Consider the following 16,663-nt stretch of genomic DNA (forward strand, 5'->3'; position numbering starts at 1 on the left):
GTGTCATTTTGCCCATCATGCCATCTTATAGATACGCCACTAAACATTGCATTTGTAAAGTAGCACCAACCTTATAAAGTGTATATTGCTCTTGCGATGAATACTTCAAGGCATTTTATAAAATATTAGGTCTGATAAGTGTATTCTGGACATTTATTATACTGGGTTCAAATCAAGTGATAGTTGCTACGTGGGTTTTTTATCGAGACGATCTTTTAGAGTAATTTTTTAGATAGCCAATTACAATCTAATCTGAATTGAAAATTGAACTGTTTATGCAAAATGCTGCAAAAAGTATATTGTGCCGACTCTATACTGAGATATTATAAGGGCAAGATATAGGATAATTGTTTATCAATTATCGTTCGCTTTAACGTTGGAAAACATCGCGAGGAAATCAACACACTGGATTTTTTTAAGGTATGTTAAGTCTGCCAAACCAATTTATATGTATACTAGCTTTTGCTCGCGGCTTCGCCCGCGTGAAGGAGTTTTCCGGGATAAAAGTCCACTGTGTGATAAAAGTCTTGCTACATATTTTCCCGGTACTGATAGGTTCAAAATAATTTTATCCCCATGGGGGTTGAATTTATCAAAATCCTATTTAAGCGAACGTCTTCGTCATAGTAGCTCCAATTTTTAATTTCATTTCAATCAATCGAATATCTAAGAAGATATATACAAACTTTCATCCCCTATTTTATCCCCTTAGGGGTGGAATTAATCAAAATCCTTTCTTAGCGGATGCCTACGTCATAACATCTACCTGCATGCCAAATTTCAGCCCGATCCGTCCAGTGGGACGGATCGGGCTGAAATTAACTATCATGATCACTATGATATCATAACTATCATAGTGATCTATCAACGCACAGCCCAAACCACTGTTTGGGCTGTGCGTTGATAGATCACTATGTCAGTCAGTCACCTTTGAGTTATAGATATTTAGATAGCGTGGTGGACTAAGTCCTTAACCCTCTCAGTAGTAGAGGAGGCTCGTGCTCAGCTATGGGCAGTATACGGATATAATACAGGGCTGATGGTCAGGTGAAAAAAAACACTGAATAGACACTAATTTCTTCTACATACTTTATTTCTAAACGCTAATACGGCGTCTGTTTCTTATTGTTCAAATGCCATTGCCTAAACGATGCTACTGCTTTCAAAACGTCTTCAGCGAAGATCTCAGGCTTTTCTAGGGCTAGAAAATGTCCACCGTTCAACAGAACTGTAGAGTTTAATAGGTTCGGGAATTTCGTCTTCAGTAATGTTGGCGGCTGATACATAATTTCGTTTTTAGCGTGGATTGTCCAAGTCGGCACTGGAGTTGGAGTCCTGCAAGTTTGAATAACTGTTACAGTATTTACTTTTATAGAAATAGGACGTATTTATCTTTTAAAGTGTTTTATTGATATATTGTTTTTATTTATAATTTAGGACATATATATGTTTCAAAGTATTTTATATTGATACAGTGTTTTTATTTATAATTGCGTAACAAACCGTTTACGCAGAGCACGCTACGGAAGCTCTTAAAGTAAATATTTTTTCCTCGTTTCTGCAATATTTTTCATTGATACTTTACTCCTATTTAATTTGTGATAGCGTGATGTTATATAGTCTATAGCCTATGTAACATCACGCTATGACCAATAGGGGCGATAAATGGGCTATTCAACACTAAATTCGAACCATTAATTTCTGCGATTGGCGCGTTCAAACAAAGAAAATTTTCAGCTTTATATATCACAAAGAACGCTCATATATTTTTCTGAATATCTCTTGTAGACATTGCAAATGTACTTACTCAGCAAGACGGGAAGCAATATTCCTTTTGTTCAGCGTCTCGGCGTAGATTCTGAAGGATGTCGTGATACTATTAGGAATCCAGTAGAACATTAAATTGTCTATCAAATGGGTCCGAGGGTAGTGATTTAGACCTCCGTCGTGTCTGCTGATGTATTTACTGTTGGTTCCCGTTGAGAAGATTTGCAATATGTACGCTAGAAGACCGCTTGGAGAATCAGTCATTGCTATACCTAAAATAACGTTATTCACACTTATAATAAGAAAGAAGTAAAGGTAAGTTTGACTGCCCAGACGAATGTCCGCAGGTTCCAAACCTAAGGGCACCCACCTCTGACTTTTCTAAAGTTATGTGGGTATCCTTTGTAAATTATCGTTTGCTTTAACGGTGAATGAAAACATCGTGAGAAAACCTGCATACCTGAGGAATTCTTCAAGAATTTTGAAGGTATGTGAAGTCTACCAATCCGCTCTAGGCCAGCGTGGTGGACTAAGGCCTAATTCCTCTCGATGTCTCTATCTATATCTCTCATTATATACCTCGCAATGGGCCAGTATATATTATACTTATACGAGGCTGATAATAATATTTTTTTATAAAGGTAAGTTTGTTTGTACGGGGTAATAATTGGTAATAATTGCATGTTATTGTCTACACCACAAATTAAGTGACGTAAAAAAACAGCTTTTAGAAAACACTAAAATTCTTTGTCACTCACCTCTTGGACTACAACTTTTGAAACAATTTTTCATCTTCAAAATCTTTCCTAAAATAGAATGGTTTATGAAACTCACCAAGGGTGTCGGGTTTGGTGGCTTGTAAATGTAAATAGCCTGTTTCAGAAAGTAGCCACGCTAAATAGTCTTTGAGCGGGTACATGCGGTCGGCTAGCATCGACTCCACGATAGCACTGGGATAAATTGCACTAATGAATGTTATACCGAGAGCTTTAGGTGTTATAGCAAGTCCTAAGTTAGTGTGGAAACCAAGAACTTCCTGAAAAATAATTATGGTTATATTACTGAGTTACCGCTTCGGGGATAAAAGGTGTAAGTGTGAGTATATTATTTAGTGAGTTCGATTGTTTCTTTCTATTTCTTTTATTTAATGACTAGGTGTTGCTCGCGGCTTCGCTGGCGTAAAACTCTTTTCCCGCTACAAAAGTCGTCACTGTAGCAATGCATAACGCCATCTACATAACGTCAACGGTATTTATTTAAACCATCAGATTATAAAATTAAAATATTTAAAACTACCGCGAAAAAATTTATTCAGAGGTATTTGCGTTCACTGCTAATAAATATCCAAACATTTTTGGAAACATTCGGCTTTATAATTCTAGTAAGACAAGATTATTTTTATGATTAAATGATAACTACTAGAAATGTATACCTAATGCATGTTAAATTATCGACGTTTATTTCATTTATATCTATATTTTATTTTCTATTTAAACATCAATACTGTCCACATAATGCAGTATTTTAACCAAGCAAATAAATATTAATCAAGCTAAGTTTACTGAACAACGTGGTTGAGTGTACATGGAGGTAATATATATCGAACTAAATGACGTCATTAATCGTCTAAACGATGTTGTCCTCGGTGCCGTAGTTGCATTTTGACACAACTGGCGGCTAAGTTCTTAGGTTCGATCACAGATACTAGCATATGATATTCTCTGCAGTGGCGAGGGGTGACATTTTTCTAAAAGTAACCCGAGAAAAAGAAATAGCCTTACCTAACATTTATAGCGGCTAATTTAACAGAAAACATAAACTAAAACAAACGTAAACCTGGAAGGGAAGCCGGTAGGAATCTGGTTGTATGGACGCTTTACTGCTGATCCCCTGTTAAGTACATAGTGAGACTAATTATGCTGGTGGTAGGATATATTTTATATGTGCCCAGGTAGCGACCACAGTACACAAGGTGTTAAAACCCGCCATAATGGCCCACGAGTGTGTCACGTTCCGGAATTAGCCTGTGTGTATCCGGTTCCAACAGGCCGACATAATTGTGTCAACTGCTGAGGGCTAATCATCTCTCGTTATTCGACATTCTATTAGACCTCACTACACTTTCTATCAGGGGCAGTGGGGTGGCCCATATAAAAAAAATAGGGCAAATTTTATAAAATTGTTATAGGTATATCCGGTTCCAATAGGCGGGCATAATTATGTCAACTGCCGATGGGTAATCATCTCTCGTTAGTCGACATTCTATTGGACCCCACTCCACTAACCATCAGGTGCAGTGGATCTGCCGAGGGGTAATCATCTCTCGTTAGTCGACATTCTATTGGACCCCACTCCACTAACCATCAGGTGCAGTGGATCTGCCGAGGGGTAATCATCTCTCGTTAGTCGACATTCTATTGGACCCCACTCCACTAACCATCAGGTGCAGTGGATCTGCCGAGGGGTAATCATCTCTCGTTAGTCGACATTCTATTGGACCCCACTCCACTAACCATCAGGTGCAGTGGATCTGCCGAGGGGTAATCATCTCTCGTTAGTCGACATTCTATTGGACCCCACTCCACTAACCATCAGGTGCAGTGGATCTGCCGAGGGGTAATCATCTCTCGTTAGTCGACATTCTATTGGACCCCACTCCACTAACCATCAGGTGCAGTGGATCTGCCGAGGGGTAATCATCTCTCGTTAGTCGACATTCTATTGCACTTACCATCAGACAGTGGGGTCACTGCCCTGCACGTATAAAAAAATCGTAGCGAAAACCAGGTACTCATTTTCCACCCCTTCGGAGATAAAGGTCTGTAAATGTACAGTTCGAATTATGTTTAGTTCGCATACCTTGGGAAATATCGTTGCAATGCTCTGTCCGACGTATGCACCCCAGTCTCCCCCCTGGATGTAGTAACGGTTGTGACCTAGCCTGTGCATAAGATTCCTGAGCACAACTGCCATTTCTACAGCACCCAATCCTGGTCGAACTGCTGCCTTTTGGATGAATAAAAATTATATAAAAAGTTACTTTATGAAAATTTGCCGCAAAGTTCGAATACAAATTAAAAATATAATTGTTGTAAAAAAATTAAAGTTAAATTTAAGATTTCCAAATGTTTTTCAAATCCTATCTACCACTACTTTAGACTGTTTTCTTACTGTGAAAAACGTCGCACGAAACACTTTTAACAACGCGATCTATCAGAAAACAATAGGACAAACAATTCGAAAATTAAACGAAGAGATATATAACTTTTTATCTATCAATCTTTTGATTAGTATCATTGAAAGAAATTACAAAGGCATTATTTAAAAGATGATACTATTTATTTATATTTAGTTCGAACTCCACGAATATGCTATATTATCAAAATGTATATCACAAAAACAGTTAATTACATGCCATTACAATGTAAACGTGATAATAAACCGATTCATAATGATTTCGATGTGAAATAGCGAGTACATACATTATATTTTATAACCCAGCTTTACAAACTTGCAAAGAATATTCTGGACTTAATTAACAAAAACTCGACAGAGGCTGGCTTATTTCGCAATAAAATGTGCAATTAAAATGCCGGGCGTTTTTGTCTGACACGTTGACAAAGGATCGATTCTGCAATGCTGATTATTTTGTTGCATTTTACTGAATATGTAGCCAATAGATTTATTAAAAGAATTTCTAATATTATTCTCGTGACTTGAAAAGTGTTAAGGAAAGATAAATATACTTATTATAATCTATATCTATACTAATATATAAAGCTAAAGAATTTCTTCGTGTTTGAAAACACTAATCTCAGAAATAAACGAACAGAATTTTTTTTTCATTTCTGGGAAGCTAAATTACTAAGGAATACAATAGGCTACTTTTATCCCGGGATAATATTTATCCCGGAAAACCCTTTTCACGCGAGCTGAACCGCAGGAATAGCTGCTAGTAAGAAATACGATCTATTACTTGTTGTGATACAAAAATATAAATTAAACAATAATACAAATTATGTCGATATACCTGCTGGCTGCTATGTTCAGCAAGAAATTACAAATCATTCAGTACAAAATAAGTTTCTTGTAATTTCAACTTAATTTACAAGCCAAAAACATATTAAAATTTAACATTTATAATTAACCAGAAGTAAGTCCCTAGTAGCGTATCATTTATTACCAAGCGAAGGGTGTTAGAACATAAAGAGAAAAATGTAACTTAAGACATTAACTACACTATATTGTCACAAGCTGTTGTACTCTTTAATTCCATTTACTTACGTCAGAAAATCCAAAACCAGGCAAGCTAGGAGCGACAACCTCGACTGCGAAGTCCCTTTGTTTGTGAACTGAAGTGAGATGAGGAATGGTTTCATAAAACTCCCTGACCGACCCTGGCCATCCGTGAAGAATGAGTAAAGGCACTACTTCTTTATCTTTAACCTGAAATGCATACATTTGTATCAACATATCATATATGTTGTAAGTAGTGGACTGCTATAGGCCAAAGATAAAAATAAAGATGACTAACAGTGGTTAGTCAAAGGCCTTCTGCTATACTCGTCATTTTTTCGTATTTTCGGCTTGTATCCAGATCTCTTATTCTCTACGACAATGTAAACTCGTAACGTGGCCGTGTATGTCCCAATTTATATTGTCTTAAACGTGACGCGATGCGTAACGTGCTTGTTACGATCTATCAAAATAACTTGTGGCAAAGAAAATAAAGTCCCAGTTTCTGCTGCGACTTTACGCAAATCGTCGCATCTAGCTGCAAGGCATCCTACACTATGCTTGCCGATTCGTGTTTTTGGACTCTTAAATTTGTAAGTTCATCTGTATACTATTTATACGTTTTGTTGTATGATCAACTTTTTGTACCTAATAATTATACAAAAGAATTTAGTAGGTATATGAACTAAACCAACGTGGTGGATAAGGGCCTAAGCCCTCTCAGAAATAGAGCAAACAATTGTTCATTATACAATACTAAAAACAGAGCTGCTATTATTATTATGTTAATTTTTATTCGCGTATCAGCCATTTTAGCCGAAAGAATTCTGTTTTAAATCTAACTGACGCGCGGCGTAAGCTAGCAAGCTAATGGAACTATCCAAATATATTCTTCCAATACACCAAATATAATAAAATTCACATCATCATCATCAGCCGCAGGACCTCCACTGCTGAACACGGGCCTTGCCCAAAGATTTCCAGATCGCCCTATTGGAAGCGGCCAGCCTCCAGCGACCTCCTGAGAATTTTGTTAGGTCATCTGTCCACCTCGTGGGTGGAAGTCTGACGCTGCGCTTACCAGCGCCGGACATAAATTCACATACCTGCGGTGTAACTCTTATGAAATGCACGTCCAATCCTTGTATATTCGTTTTATATTGAGGGTACCGGTTGAGGAATTTCTCCCGTTCTTCGTAAGGGTATTCATCAGCCCAATATTTTACCCAGGATTGCAATTCGTTGCTATTAAAACCATATTCGAAAGCAACGCCATCTAGCGATGGGGAAACTTTACGGTAATGCAGGAGGCGGTACCTTAAGTCTTGGATCATCTGAAAAATGCAATGACTTGAAAACTGCGTGAACAAATATTAAAAAATCTACGTGTTTTTGCAATGCAGTACGCATTTAAAATTATTGAAATGAAGTTTAAATTAAAACAATACTGCAAGGAATCATGCGTAAGTTGACTTCTATAAGCAATTATTACCATGAACAAAATCACCGCATGTTAACTTCTGCAGAAGCTTGCAAGACTTGCACCAATTTGCATGTGTATAGAACTATTTAAATATTATTGGAAGTTCTTACGCAATATATTGCTGTAAGAACTTGCTAGTCCAAACTTAGCATTTAACTTCTGCTTTTAAATAACAAAATGCGATGTAGTACAAATAACAAGTAAACTTATAAGTACTTTTGTTTTGAAATTATATTTGGTTATTCAAATTAATGTAAATAGTAAATAATTAATGGAAAAATTTATTAAACGAAACTACATCAATGTTAATTATTAAAAAAATATTATTATACAACAAAATTCAATCTTATATTGTAAAGCAAAAAGTCAATCTTAATTAGTTTAACATAAAGTCAGCCTCAAATTAATATATACGCGGGTAAACCTTAATCAATTACGAGGTAATCAATATGAAACATTTTCTTATTACCGTGTGAGTACATTTATTTTGAGTAAACCGTAGTATATATTAATTATAAAATGTTCCGGTTTTATCCGTTTAGACATTTATTTGAGGTTGACTGTACGTGGTAAAAAGTTTCTGAACAACTAGTTTATCCGTTAGGCCAGTCGCCTACGTAGAGAATACAACGTAGCACTATAATTTCTGGTACAAATAAGGGCACTAGTATCTGGTCTGGATATCTTTAGGGCAGGCCTATGTCCAGCAGTGGACTTCCAAAAACTAAAGATGAATATAATTCAATAAAATATGAAAGAAATTTCATATTCTGAATCGAGCTGGTATCTCTGCATAGTCTATTTCAACAGTCGTGTAGTGAGAAAGCATTGCTTCCATCAGTTAAACACTTTTTAAGGAAAAAACGCGTTTTTCCTACCACCACTGGTGCGTGAGTATACTTACTCTTCTGGTTATGTTGGTTTCTCCGGTCTTAGGGGCCGTTCAAGTACGTAACGCAATTTGGGGGGTCTTGTAAAACGTTACGATGCGTTATAGGGGCGGGAGGGGGCTTTCGTACAAAGTACTTTATGGTTTTGCTATTTTAAAACAATAACTAAGGTATTTTAAAGATTTTCTGGTATTTTGTGTAAAATAATTGTGAATATTAGAAAAAAAAACCTTTAGAGTTACATAACTTTTGGAGGACGGGGCGTACAGGAAAATGTTACGGCACGTAACATGGTGGAGGGGGGGGGGTCAAAAATTGCGTTACGTAATACTTGAACGGCCCCTTACGGCTCGATGTAAACGCTCGGCAGTATCATCCGAGCGAGCATTAGCCCGAGTCCCTAACACTACATACACACACGGGCATACGGACTAAAACGGTGGCTGTCTTCAACGTATACGAGACAGTCCCTGTATATCCTGTTACATTAAGAATTAAGATAGCTGCGTGGAGCCGTCGATTTGCAGTGGACAACTTGCTTTACATACGGGTTAGTCGAAAATGAACAAATTGTAGTTCACTTCCCGTTCTCATTCCCGTGGGATGGCTAGTTTTAATGTTCTCTAACTCGTTTAATCATTACAATGCATTTTGAAATGGCTCGGGAATAAATTAATACATGGTAATTTTGATATTGTGTTACTAAATGAAAAACATACTTATCTCATTGAAACACTACAATAAGTTACTCGGACCGTTGATGTAAAATAAAAAAGTGTAAAACCGAACAAAATAAATATCAATAAAAAGTAATTTTAGTTTTACGCACACTAATCTCACTATTACTAGTCTAAGAGACTTCGTCGCAGCATTAACGTCACACTTTCACTCAGTAATATACACACATATACGCCATATTCGCACTAAACTATAAAATGATCAAAAGAGTAAAATTGACATTTTTCGTGAAATAATTCGTTATTTATAGACGATTTTTGGCATAATGTTAGCAGAGATAGAAACTAGTCCATTCATATTATGGTTTCAATTAGTAACGCTAAGTTGAATTTACCCTGTATATAAATAATCAAACTCAACGCAAAGTTGAATTCACCTGTATAAGAATAATTAAAATCAATTTATTCGGTTGTTACATCGACTCTGTAAACAAGACTGGTAGATATAAAATTTATTGCGTTGTTTCAAATCAATTAAAAAGAGTAGGTTTGCGTGTACTACAACATACGCAGTGAAAGGTGTAATACCAAGCACATGTATGGTGTTTCATCTTTTTATTTCCTCTTTTTTCGAGGCAGGGAGTGTAATACACCCACATTTGACCAGCGATATGTAATAGGGGAAGAATATGGGTAGTGTTACAGTTCACAAATTTAAAAATTTCCTTAATAACTTCCATTTGCTGTGCTGCGGCGATGTGTTTATCTCCGGTGACGATCTGACTTGCTGACTTTGTACGCTGGCAGCACATTGTTTTCGTATATTCGTTAATGTATTTATCTAGCTTAACTAGCAATTTTAATTAGGCACCGACTCCAAAATTGGTATCCAATATATACTTGTTATGTGAAATTATTTATTGGTTTTGAGTGGTTTGTGAAGGCGGTTTAATTTTTTGTTAAAATTATTTTTATTTTTTGCTTTTTTGTGTTAGTAAAAAATAGATCGTCTCAATGGCATAGTTGTGTTTCGCTCACGATACGACTATCGCGCTGAGGAGTTACACATCTGAGTACCACTGAAAAGGGGAAAAGGTGTGATGCTATATATATGTATGTAAGAAGTAGATTCAAGCAAACCTAACGCAAAAACACAACTGATATTATTTAGCTCACAGTACAACTATCGCGCTATGGTGTTACACCTCTGCCTACCCCTGAAAAGGGGAAAAGGTGTGATGCTATATATATGTATGTATGTAAGAAGTAGAGTCAACTAAACCCAACGCAAAAACACAACTAATGTGTTTCGCTCGTAGTACGACTATCGCGATGAAATGTTACGCCTCTGCCTACCCCTGACACGGGGAAAAGATGTTATGCTATATGTATAAGTATGTGAGAAGTACAGGCAACCAAACTCAATGCAAAAACATAACTAAATACGTCACAGGAAAGCTAAATTCGCGATTTCGTTTTCTTGGACGACATAATTATTCTAGTTTTTTTAATTTTAAAACCAAACTACCGAAGCGATCTTGAAAAAAATTTTATGGGACCAATCTGGAGAGAAATTCTTTCGAATAAAAAAAGAATTTTCCAAATCGGTTCATAAATGAGCGAGTTCTGAGGTAACAAACATACAAAAAAAAAAATTCACGTCGAATTGATAACCTCCTCCTTTTTTTGAAGTCGGTTAAAAATCCCACTTCATACTTCCAAACGCTAACAAAGATTAACTATTACATTTTTCGTAAGATGATATGATTCATTCGTAAAGCCAAACAACCATTTAAATCGATTGTTTTTGGATATATTCCATATTATGATATGACTAATACATATGAAAACACGACCTGCAATACCCTCATAAAGGCATACTTGGATACTAAACTCATGGCCCTGGCGATGCTTATTGTTACAAAGTTGCTTCTCACGCAGACCGATGTATGAGTGTAAATAAAATACACACACACGCACACGCACGTACACACGCACACATTTATTCCCGACAGGGAAGGCAGACACGCAACTGGTGAACCTATTTCCTGTATTTATTCCGTTCCATAATACGAAAATCAATTATTAACCAGTTTAATTCCTTATCAAAATTCTATATTCTTTACCTCATCACTAAACTCCAATTTGAAAGGCCGTATGCTGGTATCATTGTGACCTCTCAGATTTGAGGGACCCCACCAAGCGTCCAGGTCAGTTTGCACTGGTGGATACTCCTTTGTTACAACTAAGTATGCCAATAATGCAGTTACTACTGTGATCACTGTTCCACCAACCTTTAGTACCTGTGAAGCAAAGTAAACTTTATGAATTGAAGATTTAAGTTACAATTGATTTGTGAGAAAACGAACTACATGGAAGTCATTTGATGTTATCATTACCGTAAGAACAAACGTATCTTTAGAGGAACCCTATGTACTGTGATTTGTATTTGATTCTTAAACAATAGATTTTCTTTTACCGTTGTTTCATATAATGTCTGCCGTGGTAGCGTGGTTTTATTGCGTACGTGGTACGACTACTGCGCTTAGGTCCCGAGTTTGAACCTCGGGAGGAGCCAAAATCATTGTCTAGGTTTTTCTGTCTGAATAATAAATTAGTCCCAGCTCGGAGTCAGGAAGTTGGAGGTGTGATAACCTCGTTCCTCGGCAAGCAAGTAAAGTCGTAGGTCCTGCACCTGTTCGTTCTCTGGCCATGTCAGATTGGCATTTCACCATACTTTGAGAGTAAAGGAATAAAGAGTGCACCTGTGTACCGAGCTGATCTTCGTTGAGACTCGCTGCTGGCCAAAATTCAACTAGAAAATATTTTTTTATAATGTCTGAAGGCGATGGGCGCAGTGGTGTGTCACACGCGCAGTGAATACTTCTTAATGCCTATTCTTGGGCCTAGGTAATCTTATTATATTACCAAATGTCGCTATTAGAATCAGGCGAGGAAATTGTTTATCATACATACATAAACATCATTCTGTATTCTTATGATAATTGAACACATTTTTATTTGGATCATGCTTAGCAAATTTTTAGATACCCTGGAAGTATTTTTTAATTGGATGTGTCTCAAAAGTAAAAACGTTTATAACTATTCGAAATTCCAGTTAATTGATCGCATTTCGTCCAGTAGGTACTTTAAAGTATCTCTCCCAAAGGGAATCGTAAAGCATTACTTGTAAGTAAGCAAATAGGAAACCGACAAAGTTTATCGTATTTATACCAGCTGGGATTCTAAATTGCATTTCCCTTGCACTTTCTGCATCACGAACCAACTTCGAAGGTAAATTTGTTATTCCATTTTGATCTGTTGATTTGATTGTGGACTGTTTTTTCCAATTCCAATCGTTGATTAAATATTTAATTCTACAAGAAATGTTTATCATTTCGCACTGAAATATTACTATTTGTATTAGGTTTTAATATTTATTTTTCCAATGATTATCCCTTTATTGAAGTTGGCAATTCAGGTTTCGTTCTGGATTACGTTTGATCGATTGAACACAAGGTTGTCTGGGAATAATTGTTCGTGGATACCGGATACCTTCGTCTGACGATTGTAAAAAAGACGAGATTACGTGTGTAGAGGTACAATTAATATACTTCGGCTTCTCGTCAACATCACTGGAACTGCGAGATGAATATCGATAACTAAGAAATAGTGCGCAATTATCGGACTAGATGGTGATAAACATTCCTGAATTGCGGTAGCAGAATTTGCACGACGCGCAGTAGTATATATATATTATATATACCACCTCTAAATAGGAACCATCGGAGAAGCTGCGGTCGGTCAGGCGTAACATCCGCCTGGCTGGACATCTTCCCTTCCATAAAGGAACGCAACCATCTGTTCTTCTACAGTGGCGGTAATCTACCCGTGGATATACGTGCACCACTGCATCCGAATGTTTCTATCTAATATCACCAGTACTGTATTAATACATCATATTCACATTTCCACTTTCAAGGTTTGGCGGTATTATAATAATTTTCCCAGCTATGTTAGTTCCAGTGTAATAAGGGTCGAGCCTTTGCATTTATCGACCACATTTCCTGACTCCGGGCTGATATTGAATAACCTAATATCACTGCTCGAAACGGGATCCAATCCGAGATTGCAGCTTGGCAGTGGTACCAAATACAACTACGCGAAAGACGCATTCTCGAGTTTATATATTAGATAACTCAATTTAATATGTACAGCTCACTGTGCACGTGCTTTCTCCTCTACTGTGAGGGTTAAGGGCTTAGTCCACTACACTGGTCTAGTGTGGGTACTAGTAAGACTTTAACCCGCTCAGTATAAGAAGTGGCTCGTATTCATCATTTGGTATAGTATACACAACTAGATTTTAATTACAAAACAAGCATTATCAGTTGTTACTAAACACATATTTGACAAAAAAATATGTCATAAAATTATCCTTAAAAAAAAGGATTTTTGGTCAAGTTACACTAATTACTCACACCATTGTCTGTGTAGATTTTAACCTCAGCCTATCTTTTACCCTCCTGGACATGAATGCCAATGGTTGACAGAAGCCCTAAAGGAATGATTGACAGATATTATAAAACCAAACAATCAAAAGGTAAATAAATTAACCAACAATTTAGGTACATTTTATAAGTTTTTTTATATGGATTTATAATTCTTGTTTTCCAGTATCCAGTAGTCAATTTTATTGTCAATTGACGAAAGTCGAACTCTGTGTGATCTACATAGTATTTTTTGCTTACTACGTGTGTCCTATCTTTCCTTGTCACAGCTTTGTCATTTAAATCAACGAGAATTCTGTCTGATCATTTATAATTATTTATTACCTCTTCTACATAACCCATTTCTGTTTTTGTAATTCAAACCTATTGGTGTATAATACAAGGTTGGTTTTATTATTTACGTGTTGAAGCTAATTATTGCCATAATAATGCGAGATATTGTTTATTATGTAACAATGCCAAAGCCTCGAGCATGGTCTAGAGACCGTAGCGTTAAATCCCTGGTAGAAATCAAGGATATTATTATGCCTCTTTATTTATTTATGAACAGACAGTAAGAGTTACAGTATTACTTATATTAAGGTTAGTACACAAGATGAAATAAAAAAGGTAAAGTGCACTGCTTTCGAATGTTGCTACAACATGCATTGGGAAAGGTAACAGTAACAAATTTATTGAGAGAGGTTTATATAACGTCGTGCAAAGAGTATTGATATATTGTGTGGCAACCTCAGTACATCGTGGTGTTTGCTTAAAAGCAGTTTGAATATGGAATCTCCTTGTAAAATGATATGGTGAGTATTAGAACGACAATGAAGTCATTATTTTTAATAATAATAATAATACTTTATTGCAAACCCATGATGTTTAAAAAATACTTAATACAAAAAACTTGTGAGGTCCCCTCTAGTTAGACATCAGCCTGCTAGCCAGACTTATAATAATGGAGCCCTTACACGAGGCAACTCTAGCAATAAAGAACGCGGTGCGATAAACCTATTTAAAATGCACATTACAATTGATTGTAATAATAATACGGTAGTACATGGTTCTAAACCAGCAATTCTAATATAGTTTTATACAAATAGAAACATGAATGTCATTAAATTGTACATTCAGTCTAAGATGTTTTTATTACATAGATACGTTGGCCGAGCTCAAAATTGGCAAGAAGAAAGTAAGGTAATTGCCCGTCATTCACTTAGTCAACCTCCAACCACTGTCGCGGCTAGTCGGCTTACTAACTTTTAGTATTTTTATAAATAAAATGCCATCCTGTGTTTTTAGACGATGTACAAAATATACTCTAACTGTGAATGAAAAAAACGTTTCATTTCATACGTTAGTTATAAGTACACTATTACCTTATTTTTTAACTAATAAATGCATTTTATTCGACTGTCGTGGTGACGGCGGTCGACGCTCGGGACATATCAATGCGAGCTGTAACTGTCGATGTATATATATCCTTTTCTAACGAACGTATGCCTAATCTTTGTATTCCTTCTTCGAGCCAATTTGTAATTATATGTATAGGTATGTGACTATATAGTGAATAGTGCGCCGCTTTTATGTGCAATTTTGTTAGTCTATGACGCGTCTATTTGTAAAACGTCATTGTATTCAGTGAATACTTTTCTCGCATTATCCACGGAAAGCCGACATGGTAAGCAAATGGCATAAACTCATTGGTATTTATGATGTTCTCCGACATAGATACATTGGTATCCGGTAGGCAACTTGGTTGTGCGTCTGGCATTGCAAGGTCCATGGGCGCCGGATGCTGCTTACCAACAGGCGGATCACTTGCCTATTTACCTACTAAGACAATAAAAAAAACTTACCATACACCGACTTTTATTCACTTTAGTATTTCTTTTCATTTTGCACACACGACTGTTCCACTCAAAACGGTAAAGTAATACTAGTTGCTATCCGTTATGTAACTACTGACGGTTAATGACCGTATCGTTCTACGTCATTCATTAACATAACCGCATATATAAACATTTTTTTTCATGTTAAAAAAATAATAATTAAAGGATAGCAGAGTTTAAAGATATAATAATATCAGTCCTGTATTATATACTGTCCCACTGTTGGGCACGGGTCTCCTCTACTACTGAGAGGGAATAGGTCTTAATCCACCACGCTGACCTAGTGCGACTTCACACACCCTCGAAAATTCCTAATAGAGAATTTCTCAGGTATGCAAGGTTTCCTCACGATGTTTTCCTTCACCGTTAAAGAAAGTTATAATTCACAAAGAATACACGCATATTTTTTTTATAAAAACCAGAGGTGTGTGCCCTTGGGATTTGAACCTCCGGACATTCATCTCGGCAGTTCGATCCACAACCAACTAGGCTATCGCCGCTTTTTCTTAAAGATATAATAATGAACAAGAATCCTATACGGCCCGTTTTAAATAATTTGCTGGTGATAGGATATATTTTATATCGTCCCAGATAGCGACCGCTGTACACAAGGTGTTAAAACCCGCCACAGTGTTCCACGCGCTGTGCCGCGTCCGAGATCACCCTATGTATATTGTATATCCGTTTCCAACTGGCCGGCATAATTGTGTCAACTGCTAAGGGGTATTCATCTCTCGTCAGTCGACGTTCTATTGGACCCCACTTCATTTACCATCAGTGGGGCACTTTGTAGTGCTTGTATAAAAAAATGAAGATACTGTGGTAGACTTGCTGAATGTGATAAGATCGTATACTTAACGCATATAACTGCCGCAATAGGGGACCGGCCTGTGTTCGATTTTGTACATTATTCTATATGAAATGGTTGATAATACGAAAAAGAAACCCTCCTGCGAAAACTGCATTAAAATTGGTTAAAAAATGGGCCAGTAATTCATATTTCAAATATTACTATGTGCCGAAGTGGGGGCGAAGTGGGGGCGAAGTGGGGATATCGCTTCATCTCTTTCTTTCGCACGCGTCGTAATGCCCGATGACGTCACACGTGGGTATTGCGCCTCTTTTCTGTTTCTTGTTACTTACCCCTTCTACCGAAATTAAAACACTTATAACTTGTTGATTTTTTACCGGATTTAAATAATTCTTTCTGTGTTATAATTTA

General features: G+C 36.7%; 1 protein-coding gene across 1 annotated transcript; it reads right to left on the reverse strand.

The window, feature by feature from the left end:
* Positions 1 to 1,065: 1,065 nt before the first annotated feature.
* LOC115441414 (juvenile hormone epoxide hydrolase) lies at positions 1,066 to 15,483 on the reverse strand. Its single transcript, XM_030166197.2, has 8 exons — positions 15,409 to 15,483; positions 11,180 to 11,356; positions 7,110 to 7,337; positions 6,052 to 6,213; positions 4,627 to 4,773; positions 2,602 to 2,803; positions 1,808 to 2,039; positions 1,066 to 1,335 (listed from the first exon to the last, which is right to left on the reverse strand). Exons 1-8 carry the CDS (start codon positions 15,445 to 15,447, stop codon positions 1,104 to 1,106), a joined length of 1,419 nt encoding a protein of 472 aa, XP_030022057.2. The 5' UTR covers positions 15,448 to 15,483; the 3' UTR covers positions 1,066 to 1,103.
* Positions 15,484 to 16,663: the final 1,180 nt, after the last annotated feature.

Source organism: Manduca sexta, chromosome 7, assembly GCF_014839805.1.
Source record: "Manduca sexta isolate Smith_Timp_Sample1 chromosome 7, JHU_Msex_v1.0, whole genome shotgun sequence".
Lineage (NCBI taxonomy): Eukaryota > Metazoa > Arthropoda > Insecta > Lepidoptera > Sphingidae > Manduca > Manduca sexta.

What these genes read in the sequence shown, in the direction of transcription:
- LOC115441414 (XM_030166197.2), bottom strand. Translation starts at nt 15,447, where the DNA reads ATGAAAAGAAATACTAAAGTGAATAAAAGTCGGTGTATG. An exon ending in TGAATAAAAGTCGGTGTATG is followed by an intron (nt 11,357 to 15,408) that starts GTAAGTTTTTTT and finishes TTTGCTTCACAG; the next exon opens with GTACTAAAGGTTGGTGGAAC. An exon ending in ATTGCTTCCCGTCTTGCTGA is followed by an intron (nt 1,336 to 1,807) that starts GTAAGTACATTT and finishes TCAAACTTGCAG; the next exon opens with GACTCCAACTCCAGTGCCGA.